At 37.8% G+C, this 13,324-nt stretch overlaps 1 protein-coding gene across 17 annotated transcripts in view; it reads right to left on the reverse strand.

Moving 5' to 3' along the window:
- Positions 1-13,324, reverse strand: part of TRIP12 (thyroid hormone receptor interactor 12) — a 140,259-nt gene that overhangs the window by 95,158 nt on the left and 31,777 nt on the right. For all 17 annotated transcript variants that reach the window (XM_045794170.2, XM_045794178.2, XM_045794173.2 and 14 more), the window contains one exon: positions 3,921-4,067. In XM_045794170.2, the coding sequence (XP_045650126.1) occupies positions 3,921-4,018 (98 nt within the window). In that variant the 5' untranslated portion in view covers positions 4,019-4,067. Of the gene's footprint in view, positions 1-3,920; positions 4,068-13,324 lie in introns of those variants that run through there.

Raw genomic sequence — 13,324 nt, forward strand, 5'->3', positions numbered from 1 at the left:
GCAAATTTGAAAAAAAAAAAAAGAGTAAATTTTAAAAAATGAACGAATTTAAAAATTTTAGGAGGGAAAAACTGCTACTTAAGTCCTCAACTGAATGAGCTAATATTCTTCCATTATACATACTTCATACCCTCCTCCAAGTCCTTTATCATATGGATTAAGTGGTTTGTGCAGTAAAAACAGATCAGCATAATGAAAATAATCAGTGACTTTAGAGTCAAGTGGTTGGAAATCAGGTCCTGAGTCTACACACTAGCTGCGTAAAGTTGAGCAAACTACCACACTCAGAGAATGGGCTTACGTACTCACTAGCACACACAGCTTCTGTGAGTCCCTACTGAAAGAACACGTATAAAAAATTTTAACTTAAAACACATCAACAGTGCACTGTTGTTGTGGATGCTGTTATTACCATGAGTTGAATCACTGTATCACTGAGTACATTTTCTTTTCTTTTTTTTTAAGATTGTATTTATTTATTTGACAGAGAGAGCACAAGCAGGCGGAAGAGCAGGCAGCGGGGGGAAAAAGGCTTCCCGCCAAGCAGAGAGAGCAGGGTCCACAGGGGGCTCGATCCCAGACCCTGAGATCATGACCTCAGCCAAGGCAGACGCTTAACCTACCCCACCATGAGAACATTTTCAAGATCAGGTCTACTTTTGAATCAAAAGCTGACAATAACAGCATTTTACTTAGGTATCAACACAAGTCAGATAAAGAGAATGAAAATTACAGCTGTAATTGCTCCCTCCCAACTTATCTCAGTCCTCTCTTTCTCACCCCCAGAATCACCAGAGAGGTTTCTTAGAGGCTAGATCACTTCCAGTACAGCACACTCTACAGGGGTTTCAGTGTCAGCCTGGGCTTTGATAAAAAGGTCCTTTCCAGGTTCGAGAGTCTACCATGAGCCAAGAATCAAGCTAAGAAGAGAAAATAAAATTCGAATGAACAAACATCTCCTAATTTGCATTCTTAAGTCAAACTGGTAAGATTTTTTGGCTAATATTCTAAATTTGTATGTCCTGATCATAATTATACTTATCCACAAAAAGGAGGAAAAATATATGTATTCAGAGTTATTACTAAATTATGGTACAGCCACACAATGGAACATAAAGACTTAAAAAGTTACGTCCTTTAAACAATTTTAGGGACAGAGCAAACGACACAAATGATACTGGGTTTTTTAAAGGTGGGGGTAGGACTTGGTCCTCTTTTGTGTGTTAGTTTTGCTAGGAAATGTTTTTTGAAATCATGCAAGAGCTGAAACTTTAAAAAACGAAACAGGCTACATTACTGAAAGGGAGAAGGGATTAAAGTACAAAAGCGCTCATTATACTCTGCTTTATATTCTTTGGCATGTTTTCTGCCATTGCAAACGCATTTTTAAATTTTATACTTATCCTTCACAATTGAGCGTATTACTGAAGTATGGGTGGCAATGTCATATTAGTTTCAGGTGTACAACACAGTGATCTAACTAGTCTATACATTACTCAGTGCTCACCACGGTAAGTGTAGTCATCATCTGTCAACAAACAGTATTACAACATTATTGACTATATTCCCTAGGCTGTACTTTTCACATCTGTGACTTATTTTAATACTGAAAGTTTGAACTTTTAATCCCCTTCACCTACTTCACCTATCCTGCCACCCACCCCTCTCCCCTCTGGCAACTATCAATTTATTCTCTGTATGAGTCTGTTTCTGTTTTTAGTTGTTTTCCTTTAAGATTACACATGTAAGTGAAATCATATGGTATTTGTCTTTCTCTGACTGACTGAATTCAATTAGCACAATTCCCTCTAGCTCCATCCATGCTGTTGCAAATGGCAAGATTTCTTTTTTTTTTCTTTTATGGCTGAGTATTATTCCACTGTATACATACACCACATCTTCTTGATCCATCATTCTAATGATGGGTGCTTAGGTTGCTTCCATAACTTGGCTACTATAAATAACGCTGAAATAAACAGAGGAGTGCATATACTTTTAAGAATTAGTGTTCTTGTTTTCTTTGGGTAAATACCCAGCAGAATTACCGAATTGCATGGTATTTCTATTTTTAATTTTTTGAGGAACCTACATACTGTTTTCCACAGTTGCTGCATCAACTGAACATATGACTGACAGACTTAAAGCAAATAAACTATGGCAAAAGTGTGCCAATCTACAAATCAAATCACAGTTCCATCTTGATTACAACTTTATTAGTTATTTAAACTAATACACATCTTAATAACCAATATTAACCACTTCCATTTCTATTTCCTGCTCATATTTTTAAAAAAACATAAAACAATAAAATATTTAACACCAACATATAGAAAAAGATAATGGTGCTGAAACATCTCTGGATTTTAGAACCAGGGTACCTGTACAAAGAACAAAATGTTCGTCAGTCACGTGCAGGAGTTCAAGTAGAACCTGAGTATTACTATGTAAAACCGCAGTTGTGTAAAAGGTTCAAGTTACATACTGATTTTTTTAAAAAATTTTAAGTAATCTCTATGCCAACATGGGGCTTGAACTCAATGACACTGAGATCAAGAGTCACATGCTCTACCGGCTGAGCCAGTACTCCCAAAATGGTACAAGTACTTGTGTGTAAACACATGCACATATAGGCACATATATTCATGCAGTAAAGACGACTAAGGAAACTATGCCAATGTTAACAGTGGTTACATCTGAATTTTTAGGATGTTTTCCTTTACACTCTTCTATGTTTTCCAAATTTTCTAAAATAAACACGCAAGGTTTTTATAATGGAAGAGGGATATTTTTTAATCAACAGATAAATAAAGTGGGGCTGCTACGAAGAATAATCTGAATGTAAAAAAGTAAAAAACAAGTTCAGAACAGAACTCTGTACTAAGCACCGTGCCACCAGTGTAGCACACATTGCTGAAGTTAACCGACAGCCTTATGACAGGGATATCCCCCCACTGTGTGGACTAAGAACCTGAGGTCTCCTAAAAGATAGAACAAAGGACACACAGCTATTTAAGGGCAGAGACAGTCACTGCACAGAATGCTGTTCTAGTCCAAAGTCCACATGCTCAACTACTAAAATAGCCTGACATCAACAGGAGAGGTTGATATACTCTTTACATTTGACATTTAGGTTTTTTAATATAATTTACTAGACAATATATACACGGTAATGCCTCCAAATGTTGTATCAGGTAATCGTATTAGGATCTTGCCATTACTGATTGCAAGCTAAACAAGGGTCGGAGAACTAGGCCTTGCAAAGTGAAGTTCAGAGTATTTTATATATAAAATGACAGTCCTTGTCTAAATTAGACAAGGAATTTTCCATTCCAGAGAATGCATCTGATTCTTCACACTACCTCCTATACGAGGACTCCGACTACAAATCTGCTGAACAGCAGACCGCTACGAAAATGATGAGGAAGTTATATGCCCAAAAAGTCAGGCTGCCTCACCGGGCTGTCAGCATCCATATGCTGTCAAACAATAAGAGGGGGGAAAAACTCAAAAGCTACATATCAGAACTCAAGATCTTAAAACAAATGAAGCTTCCTTTCAGTAAAGTAAATAAAGACACGCAGAAAGAAAGGCACCACAAACGATCGATCGAAAGCCATGCTATAGCACATGTGTAAGAGTGAAGAGAAAGGGCAAACCGAACAGGACATACCATATGTTCATGACCCTTAACTTAGATTTCTGATAATGTCAATGACTGACAACTATTTTTTGAGCCTAGCACATTTCAGAAATGATGAAAGAACTGCTTTGAACTCCAGTTTTATTTGTGTAACTTGGCTCAAAAATTAGGAAAAAATTACCCATTTGTAGTGAACCATTTAAGTTTTTGTCCTCATAAGCAGGTTTTTAAAAATGCTTTTTTTCACCAATGACTTTTCAAATTACCATCAAATACATACCTTCCTCCTATTGAGTCGTCTTGTGGTTGGGCCCCGGCAGTGTTCCTCTGTGAACGTCGCAGTGACCCCCCTGGATTGTTATTAGGCCGGTTGGACATTGGCACCTCTCTCTTGAAGGGACATACCCTTTCTAGACACTACCATTCACTAAAAGGGAAAAAAATGAGAAAAAATATCAGCTATATGTGGTACAACACAGAAACCAAATGAAGGGCACCAAAGATGAAGGGGAAATTTTATGTAAATTATCTGTACAGCCTTCACTGATGCTACATTGTCTTATTTGAAATCTGATTAGTATATTGGAACATGTCAGAAATATACCAAATTCAAGGCATTTGGTCCAAAATCCAGCACATAAAATTAACAGATTTCACATGGAAGACCCAGGAAATTCTCAAGAAAACAAAGCACAAGCAGAAATTTATCTTTACTTCTCCATTTCCTGTGGTGTGTAAGAAAGGACACTGCACCCAACACCAGAATACCTTGGCTCAAGTCCTGTGACAGAGCAGGTATTAAAGGAGTCTGCCTTTGTACAAACCAGAGCCTCCAGCCTCCAACTACTCAGCCACAAAATAAACAACAACACATGCCTACTTCACAGTACTGCTGTGAATAACAAATGCCATCATAAATACAAAAGAAACCGTAAAACTATGGAGAAATGAAGAGAAAGCGGCTCAAGTACAGTGAACTGAGAAATGGTCCCAGATATGCTAGATTTCAACATCAGCTATGCTGGCTATGACCTTGCACAAGACACTTCATCTCTAGATTTCATTTACCTCTTCCGTGAAATCAGTATATCACCTATCTTACAGAGTTGTTAGAAACTGAGAGCACAGTTCGTAAGTACAACAATTTATATCAAAACACGATTCTTAATCAATGTGAAGTTTCTAGAAGAAATTTAATTATTATACAGAAAAAAAATGCTCATACTTCAAAGAAAACCGGTTCAACTGATAAATAGGCCAATATTACTATCATAGAAAGAATCACAATTTGTATAAATCAAATCTTGACAATTTTTCTTAAGTCTCCACTCAAACTCCAAGTAGAGTTCTTTAATTCTACTTACTGGGGAGGAAAGAGAACGAATGTGACATTACAGGAACTGGTGCTAAAAGAGAATGCAAGTTAATCATGACTAAATCTATTACTGGATTTTGTTTTAAGAGATTCCATGCCCTATAACAGGAAGTGGGTTTTCTTTTGAGTTACAGATTGACCTAAATCAGTAGAAAAGGATTGTTTCTGTCACATATGACCACATCATCATCAATTAATATACTAATAAACAAACTCTGGTGAGAAAGTTCAAATTACTAACGTAATTACCATCACTTTTAGAAAGAAAAAACGGGAAATAGTTTGAAAACGAGAAAGAGAAAAATTAAATTTACATGTACCGATATGGAAAGATTTCCCCCAAGATATGTTAGAGGGTAAACAGTATAAAACGCCCAGCTGTCTATATGTATATTTAAAAGGCCGCGTATGTATCCTTATATATTGTCTACACATTGCAAACTGATGGAAGGATTCATAAAACAGACTTTGTTAATAATACTGCCTGCCGTTGAGGGCGCCTGGATGGCTCAGTCGGTTAAGCGTCTGCCTTCTCGGCTCAGGTCTTGATCTCAGGGTCCTGGGATCAGTCCCACATTGGGCTTCCTGCTCAGCAGAGAGCCTGCTTCTCCCTCTCCCTCTGCCTGCCACTCCCCCTGCTTGGACTCCACCCCTCCCCCAGTCAAATAAATAAATAAATAAAATCTTAAAAAAAAAAAAAAAATACTGCCTGCCATTGAGAAAGAGGGACCTGGGGTCTGAAGTCTGCGATGAAAGGAGTCATTTTTATTATCTACCTTTTGTAAGCTATAGGGTAGGTCACTCGGTAGAGGAGTTAGAAATGCAGGGCTCTGGAGTTTAACTGCCTCTGGCTGAGTTTGAATCCTGACATCACACACAACTTGTTCTCTGTGCTTCTGCCTACCAAATGGGGATAAAGAACTTACCTCACAGGGCAGTTGGAAGGATTAAATGAGAAATCCACGCAAACCACGTGACACAGTGCCTCTGATATTGCAAAGGCTCTGCACATGTTAACTATTACTGTTATTACTATCAACACTTATTCAGAAGAAAAGAATACTTGTGGCAAAACAACATATTGAGGGAGACTTCACCATAAAAACCACTGTCAAGGTGAGTCTTACATTTCTAGAAATATAGTTTTAAAGTGAATTTTGCCAGAAACACAGCAGTGTTTTTAATTAAGGACAAGCTTCACAATAACCTAGGAAGCTTTGTCAAAATATGAATGCCTGGCCTCTGCCCTCAGAGATTCCGATTCTGTGGGTGCAAAACTGGAGACATTTTAAAAGACTCTCCTGGTTGTAGTGCATCCGAGAATAACTGCACCCTATTACAGAATTCAATAAAAGCCATTCTATCTCAGAATTCATCCAAGAAGCTTTACCAATTCAAACATCACAGTGCCATTTCACTTGGTCCCTAAACAGCATGGATATAGGAAAACAGCGTGATACTGCTGCTTTCACTTTGAAAAGCAAAGACTATTATTAAATAAGTTTGGTCGATCTCACCTGCCTATTTCCTGCTACTAAATGCATACTGCCTGTCACGGGGTGTTAAGTCATTCAAATGAGTCTAAGTCACACTGGTTATTCTGACCTTAGTTACGGAAGTAATCTAAATAACACTCCCAACATCTTCAGAGCTTGTCCACCAGCACCGTTATCAGCCCACGGCCTGCTCATGGATAATTCTTGAGATTTAAGAGAGAAAGGGTGACAAGTAAGAAAACACTTATTTACCAAAGTGCCACCTGTTTTTAAAGTATAAGTTGATTTTTTTTTTTTTTAAGATTTTATTTTTAAGTAATCTCTACACCCAACATGGGACTTGAACTCTCAACAAGATCGGGAGTTGCATGGTCCACTGACTGAGTCAGCCAGGTATCACCTAAGTTGATCTTTAAGGAAGGAGGCCAGGCTCTGTTAAACTTTGCAGTTTAAAACCCCAAAAAGTAAATGTAAGATTAACATATGATACATACAGGACCACCCCCTCTGCCAGGTTACCAATAAATCCAAAGCAGCAAGGGACCCACCAGGAAGACCAAGTTCAACTCTTTACATTACAGACAAATTCAAAAAAGTTCAAGTCTCTGAATCCTGATACTGAGGAGATCTATCCCTCCTGGAGATCACCACCACCTCAACTTCAACCAAATTTAAACTCCTCTTTGGCTCCAGGTAAGAGCCCAAAGTTTTTACTGTGCAATGATGTTCCCTTCTTGTTATATGAATATTCCGTACTTTCTTAACCTATTACTTATGCCTAATGTATTTTACTAATTAAATTTTAAAACACACACGAGGGGCGCCTGGGTGGCTCAGCCGCTAAGCATCTGCCTTCGGCTCAGGTCATGATCCCAGGGTGCTGGCATCGAGCCCCGCACTGGGCTCCCTGCTCAGCGGGAAGCCTGCTTCTCCCTCTCACACTCCCCTTGCTTGTGCTCCCTCTCTCGCTGTCTCTCTCTGTAAAATAAATAAATAAAATCTTTAAAAATTAAATAAATAAATAAATAAATAAATAAATAAATAAATAAAACACACGAGCTATACCAACAGAAAAACTGCATTTGTAGAATTTGTGTTTTAATAACCTGAAATGAATACGAACTCAAGATTCCTTCTTCATATTGAAACTAGAAGTTTTAAGTCCAGCCTATTACAACCCTAACTATCAAGTCCTAAAACATACTATACTCTTCTATCACCTTCATTTCTGTGAAAATAATCACCAAACTTTTTTCACAGAAAACTTCTGATATTAATTCCTAAAGAACCGAAATAAAACAGATGGCATATAGGACTCTGAACTCAACAGGAGAAGCATAAAAACACTAATGGGTATGTTCGAGACTAAAACTCTTGACTTTGTTCACAGCTAAGCGTCCCAGGTTAAATACCATTTGAATTTTATGTGAAAAAGTATTTAGTTCTTCAGGCAGACAGAACTTTTTCAGGAAAAACAGAACAGCATATTAACCTACAAATAAAAATTCATTCTTAAAATTTTATAAAAATGATATTCTTTCAAACAAACTTCAACTGCAGTCATCTTGGAAACTGATTTTCTTTCTAATTTTGTAATTCAAAAAAAAAATCAAAGAAGCGAGGTTAAGGCTAGGGGAAAAAACTTAAAAAAAATTCAACCACTCACTTAGCGTAAAACTCAGAACACCAAGAGAAGCAGATTGCAAAAATTAACTTTAGGATGTGGTAGTTCTTCCTCATCAAATGGCCAAGTATGAAAGGAATAATACCACAGACGTTAGTTAGTACTTATGCAGAATTTTTATCACATGAAGGACATTTGATAGATTGGAAAACGAATCTCCAATTTAGTAATGCAGAACGGAGTCATGAATAGCCCCAAAGTGAACTAATATAATCACTACCTTTTACCTATTTGAGAGGCAACACTGAAAACCAAAAAAACACTGCATTATTTCCCGGTAAAGATAATAACATCAAAAAAAGCTAACACTTATATCCACACACGGTGTCTGCAGAAAAGTCTCCAGCTTCCACAACTGACACTGAAAGTGAATTTATCTACTGCCCCCCACCCCCATTTCTTACGTCCTCTATTTAGACGTGGTCCTCCAAAGGAGACTTAGTTTGGCTTCAGATTCTGAAACTAGACTTTAATCACAACGGTAATAAACACAACTGCATAACACGTTACTCCCCTGTTTATTCTATTAAACAAAATATAAATGTGCCAATGAGCCTTATAAACCACTTTACTATTCCTATTTTGCAAATAAGGGAAGTGTTACAAAATTAAGTAGCCTGCATGCAACAAGACATGGCATCTGGACTTTCAGACTGCAAGTAATGGCATCCAGAACTGCAAATGTGAACTTCATACACTACATCCCCCCCACACAAAAACAGTCTATAGACTTAGAAGCAAGAATGGTAAGTTAAACATCCCAGTGGTAGTATTAAACAACTCCACAATAAAATGGCATAGAAGTCACCCTTGTTTACAAAAGAAGTCATTTTTGCATAAGTAAGAATGTCAAGGACTTCAAAGACTACCTTTGAAACAGTTATGAATAACCTTTCAGCTTCCCTAAGAGCAAGGGGTTGAGAGGTGCTCAGAGACAGGAAACAAAGGAGGAAGAGCCACTGGGTACAGGGAAAAGGGTCAAGTGACTTGAGAATTGGGTCAGCTAAGTGTTTATTTCAATTCAGAGGCATCAAAACCAATCCAGCGTCACGATGGAATACTGAATGTTGTACAACACATAAAAGTAGTATTTTCAAATTATATATTTTAACACTAGAAAACAATATTTAGTGGGAAAATGCAGGTTTTAAAATAAAAACAATTACAGGTAACGTTTACTCTGTGCTTACCATCCACCAAGCTAAGTGCCTTTTCATCTAATTTCTACAGCAACCTCACAAAAAATAGGTACTGGAAATTACCTTCCTTCAGAGAAACTGTGGAACTTAGTTAAAATAATCCTAACACCAAGAGGCCAACAGGTAAATGGGCCACATTCACAGATTTGACCTGAAGTCCATGCCCTTTAGGACTATGTTACATGGCCAAACAAACAAAAATAATTATACATTTACCTTTTTTAAAGAGTCAAACATTAGCAAACCATGACATTCCAAGCCTGGAGCAGATCCTGAAGATTCTAATCCTTTCACAGTTCTTTGAAAAAAATCAGTTTAGCTGACCAATCCGTAAATGAATTGTGAGAAAATGCACTAAACGATCCAAGCAGCAGTATCAAAGGTGATATTGTAAACAGAGAAAAGGTGACTTAATTTTGTCCTCACCAGACGGAGAGGGGCCAGCTTAAAGAGACAGAGGAATGAGAAGGGCAGCGAGGAATGAGGAAGTCACAGTGGAGGAACGCTGAGTAGGTCATTAGCGCTCAAACACAAGATCTGGGAAGAACTTGGACCTAGAAACAAGCCCAATCTGTATCATACAGGGCCTAAAACTCAAAATTTTGCATTTAAGATCTACAGATATCGAGGCGGATCAACTATTAAGCTACCACATAGACAAATGAGGGTCTGATAATGGAAGGTGGAATGAAGAGATGGTAGTCAAACACCGAAACTTGTAAAATCTACACAATCAGAAAAGAGAACATAGGTCTGTGGTTATCGGACTTGAGCATGTACAGGAGTAAGAACACTACCCTAAAAGGCGGCTCAAGTTTCCTGCTCTGTTGACAAGGGTTAAGAACAGTGATCTAAAACACGTAAAGACAGCATATCCTTCCAATGTCAAAAGTAACAGCATTTAACAGGCTCACCCAGGAATTAATTTTCTAGGAAATAACAGCATTAACTTTGCTATATACTACTGTTGAGGGGTTCGGACAATGAACTCACATGTTGCCTTGCAGATCTGTGTCTGGTGGAAATACAAATAACTTCTACAACAGCTGACAAGGTAACCCCAAAGACCGCAGTTTGCCGCACCGGGTAGCATCAGTAATCTTATTCTACAATTCTTTATTAAATTTCCTATAAATATCCAGTTCCCCAAATGTTTTTTTTTTTAAGCCAGCTTTACCCTAACAGGTCCCCCCCCTTCATTAATTAGTGAGCTAATAAAATCTTTACTATGTGTTCATTCTATAGTTTTAAGTTATGCTTTTAACTCCAGAAAAATCATACAAGAGATGGTAGTAACATTACCAAATAAAACATATAGGGCTGAAAAATAAAGTTCTAATGCCAAGTGCCCAGTCTGACTTATTATGTAGGACATCTAGGTAAAGAGTTCCAGTATACAGATGGAAATAAATATCTAGAATTAAGGAGTTAAGTGAACACGTAGATGAGAAAAATCATCAATGTGCAGAAGGTAAGTGAAACCAAGATAATCAAGGAGATTTCACTTCCCCAATGAAACATACGCAGATTAAGAGAACAGACCCAGGATGAAACCTTAGGAAACACTGAAATCGAAGGAAAACAGAAAAGGAAGAATCCAGTTGAGCAGCATCAAAGACTCATCTGAAGTATGAGGAATAAATATTGAAGCTATAAAACAAAACAAAAAGTATGGTGGAAAAATCAGGAAGGTGGTAATGCAGACACTGAGAGGAATAAGATAGGCAGAGTTCAAAGGTCAAAGAAAGGACAGACACACAAGACTGAGAAGTGCCCATCAGATTTGGGAAGGAGAATGTATGGTTAATGGACAGTAAACACTAAATGCTGGGCTATGAAGAGGACGAAGAGAGAACCGACAAAGTACGGCAGGCAGGTTTGACAAGGGCCACAAGGGCAGGAACGTGTATGATTTTCCTTCCTTAAAAAAAGTAAGTCTTGAACATGTTTATGTATTTAAGGGACAATCTTACTAAAAGGGCTGGAAATGGAGTATAGTTTCCTACACGAAGAAAAAGAGAATCAAGAGCATAAGCCTCAGATGATAAGAAAGGTACATCGATCTCCGAGGCAAGAGAAGATAAATGAAAGCAAGGAAGTGCATGCCTAGCTGGACTGAATCTGTAACTACTAACATGTACAAGAAAAATAAGAGAAATGGAGATTTCAAAGAGCTTCCCTACTGGAGAACAGGGAATTGCGCATACTTTGAACAAGAAAGACCACCTGGCAGCACTAAGAACCTACCTGAAAAGAAACCATAAGCTTGAGTGTCAATCCACACCTGATGTGATTATCTCATTCACGCAACAGGAAATCCTCATCCAAAGAGTCAACTGCTCAAGAGCACACATCTATTTAGGGACATAGCAGCTCTCCAGAATGCCAGTGGAAAGGACACTTTCCATTATGCCATTCTACTCCAAAACACCAATTCAACCACTTTGCTTATTGACTTGTTGACAGCTGATCCATTTACAGAGGGGCAAACAGAATACACCTGACCCACCAGCCTCTGAACTCTGAATAATTTCTATACTATACATTCATTTACAAAGTACAAATGAGAAACTAAAGTGCCTACAACACACACTTAATCTTTTAAGTGTCACCCAACATTTACCAACGAAATTCAACACTGGGCACACAACCTGATGCCAACGCCCACATTTTACAACTGTAATATGCCTTGAGAATCTACCTTACGTGCCCATCTGGTAAAGTCAATGAGATTAATTTTGGCATTATTTTCACAAAGTATATTATTCAGCAGGACCTGAGATTCACAACTGACTCTGTTAATACATTAATTAGCATATAACAGAGACTCCAGTATTTCTTGGGTCTAAGTGCACTTGTTTCAAAAGATTTTTGGATGTAACCCAGACACTTACATTTATCTCCTAGAAATAGGAGACAGCATGGTAAAGGTTCTTTTTATTTCCCTTCCTGAAATCAAGCAAAATGAATAAAAGCTTAAAAATTCATAATAAGAAAATCCCATTTATAATGAAACCAGAAGAAAACACGACTACACCCTAAATCATGGAAGGCCAGTTGCCAGATATAATAAAATCTATAATAAGAAAAAATCTATACCAAAAACAGGAAAGAGGTAAAGACCACAGAGTTTTTAAAGAAGAAAAAGGTAAGAAGAATATCTTAAGGGTTCCTATCAATGACCCCTTGCTTGAAAAAACTAAGAACTACAGAGCAAGGGCAACAAAAGATGAAGTACCTCCTCCTTACGGGCCAGTCTCACAAGCCGGACAGCAAGGGAGGCCTGGCTACTAAAAAGGAGGCCGGAGCCCACTTGCCTTTAACAGCACCCTGATAACCAAGACAAAAAACAGCCTAGAACCAGGAGAGAGAAGCACGTAAGGGAAACAGCAACTCCAAAATTAAGATCAGCTGGGCAAACAATCACTAAACCACCAAGCCAAAGGTAGCACAATGGCTCTGCACCCAGATGATCCGCTCTGCTCAAAGGGAGAATAACCAAAAGCAAAATTGGAAATTAACTGCGGGGCAGAGGAAGAAATTCAAATTGGCAAAACAACTGAAGGAGACAAAAAAGGACATGATTAATAAAAGAAACAGAAGAAAAAATAATACTATTGCACAATTTTAAAAGTAGATTATAAAACAGGAAGACAACCCTAAGATTTTGAGATGCAAAATGCTCTATGCACTACACATGGAACTACCGTCAAGATTTTGTTAATAAGCAAAAAGGCAGGTACAGAATGCTGGGCACAGAATACATCTACATATATAATTTTGTGAAAGTAAGTAATCACTGGCTTAAATATTACCTACAGAGAATACATTAAAAAAAAACAACAACTTTAAATCATCTACCTTGTTAGGACAGGACCCTTTGAGGCCTTTTACATTTTGAACCATGTACCTATTTCCCTATTCAAATAA

This window comes from Ursus americanus, chromosome 1, assembly GCF_024610735.1.
Source record: "Ursus americanus isolate L20-20 chromosome 1, mUrsAme1.1.p, whole genome shotgun sequence".
Classification (NCBI taxonomy): Eukaryota; Metazoa; Chordata; class Mammalia; order Carnivora; family Ursidae; genus Ursus; species Ursus americanus.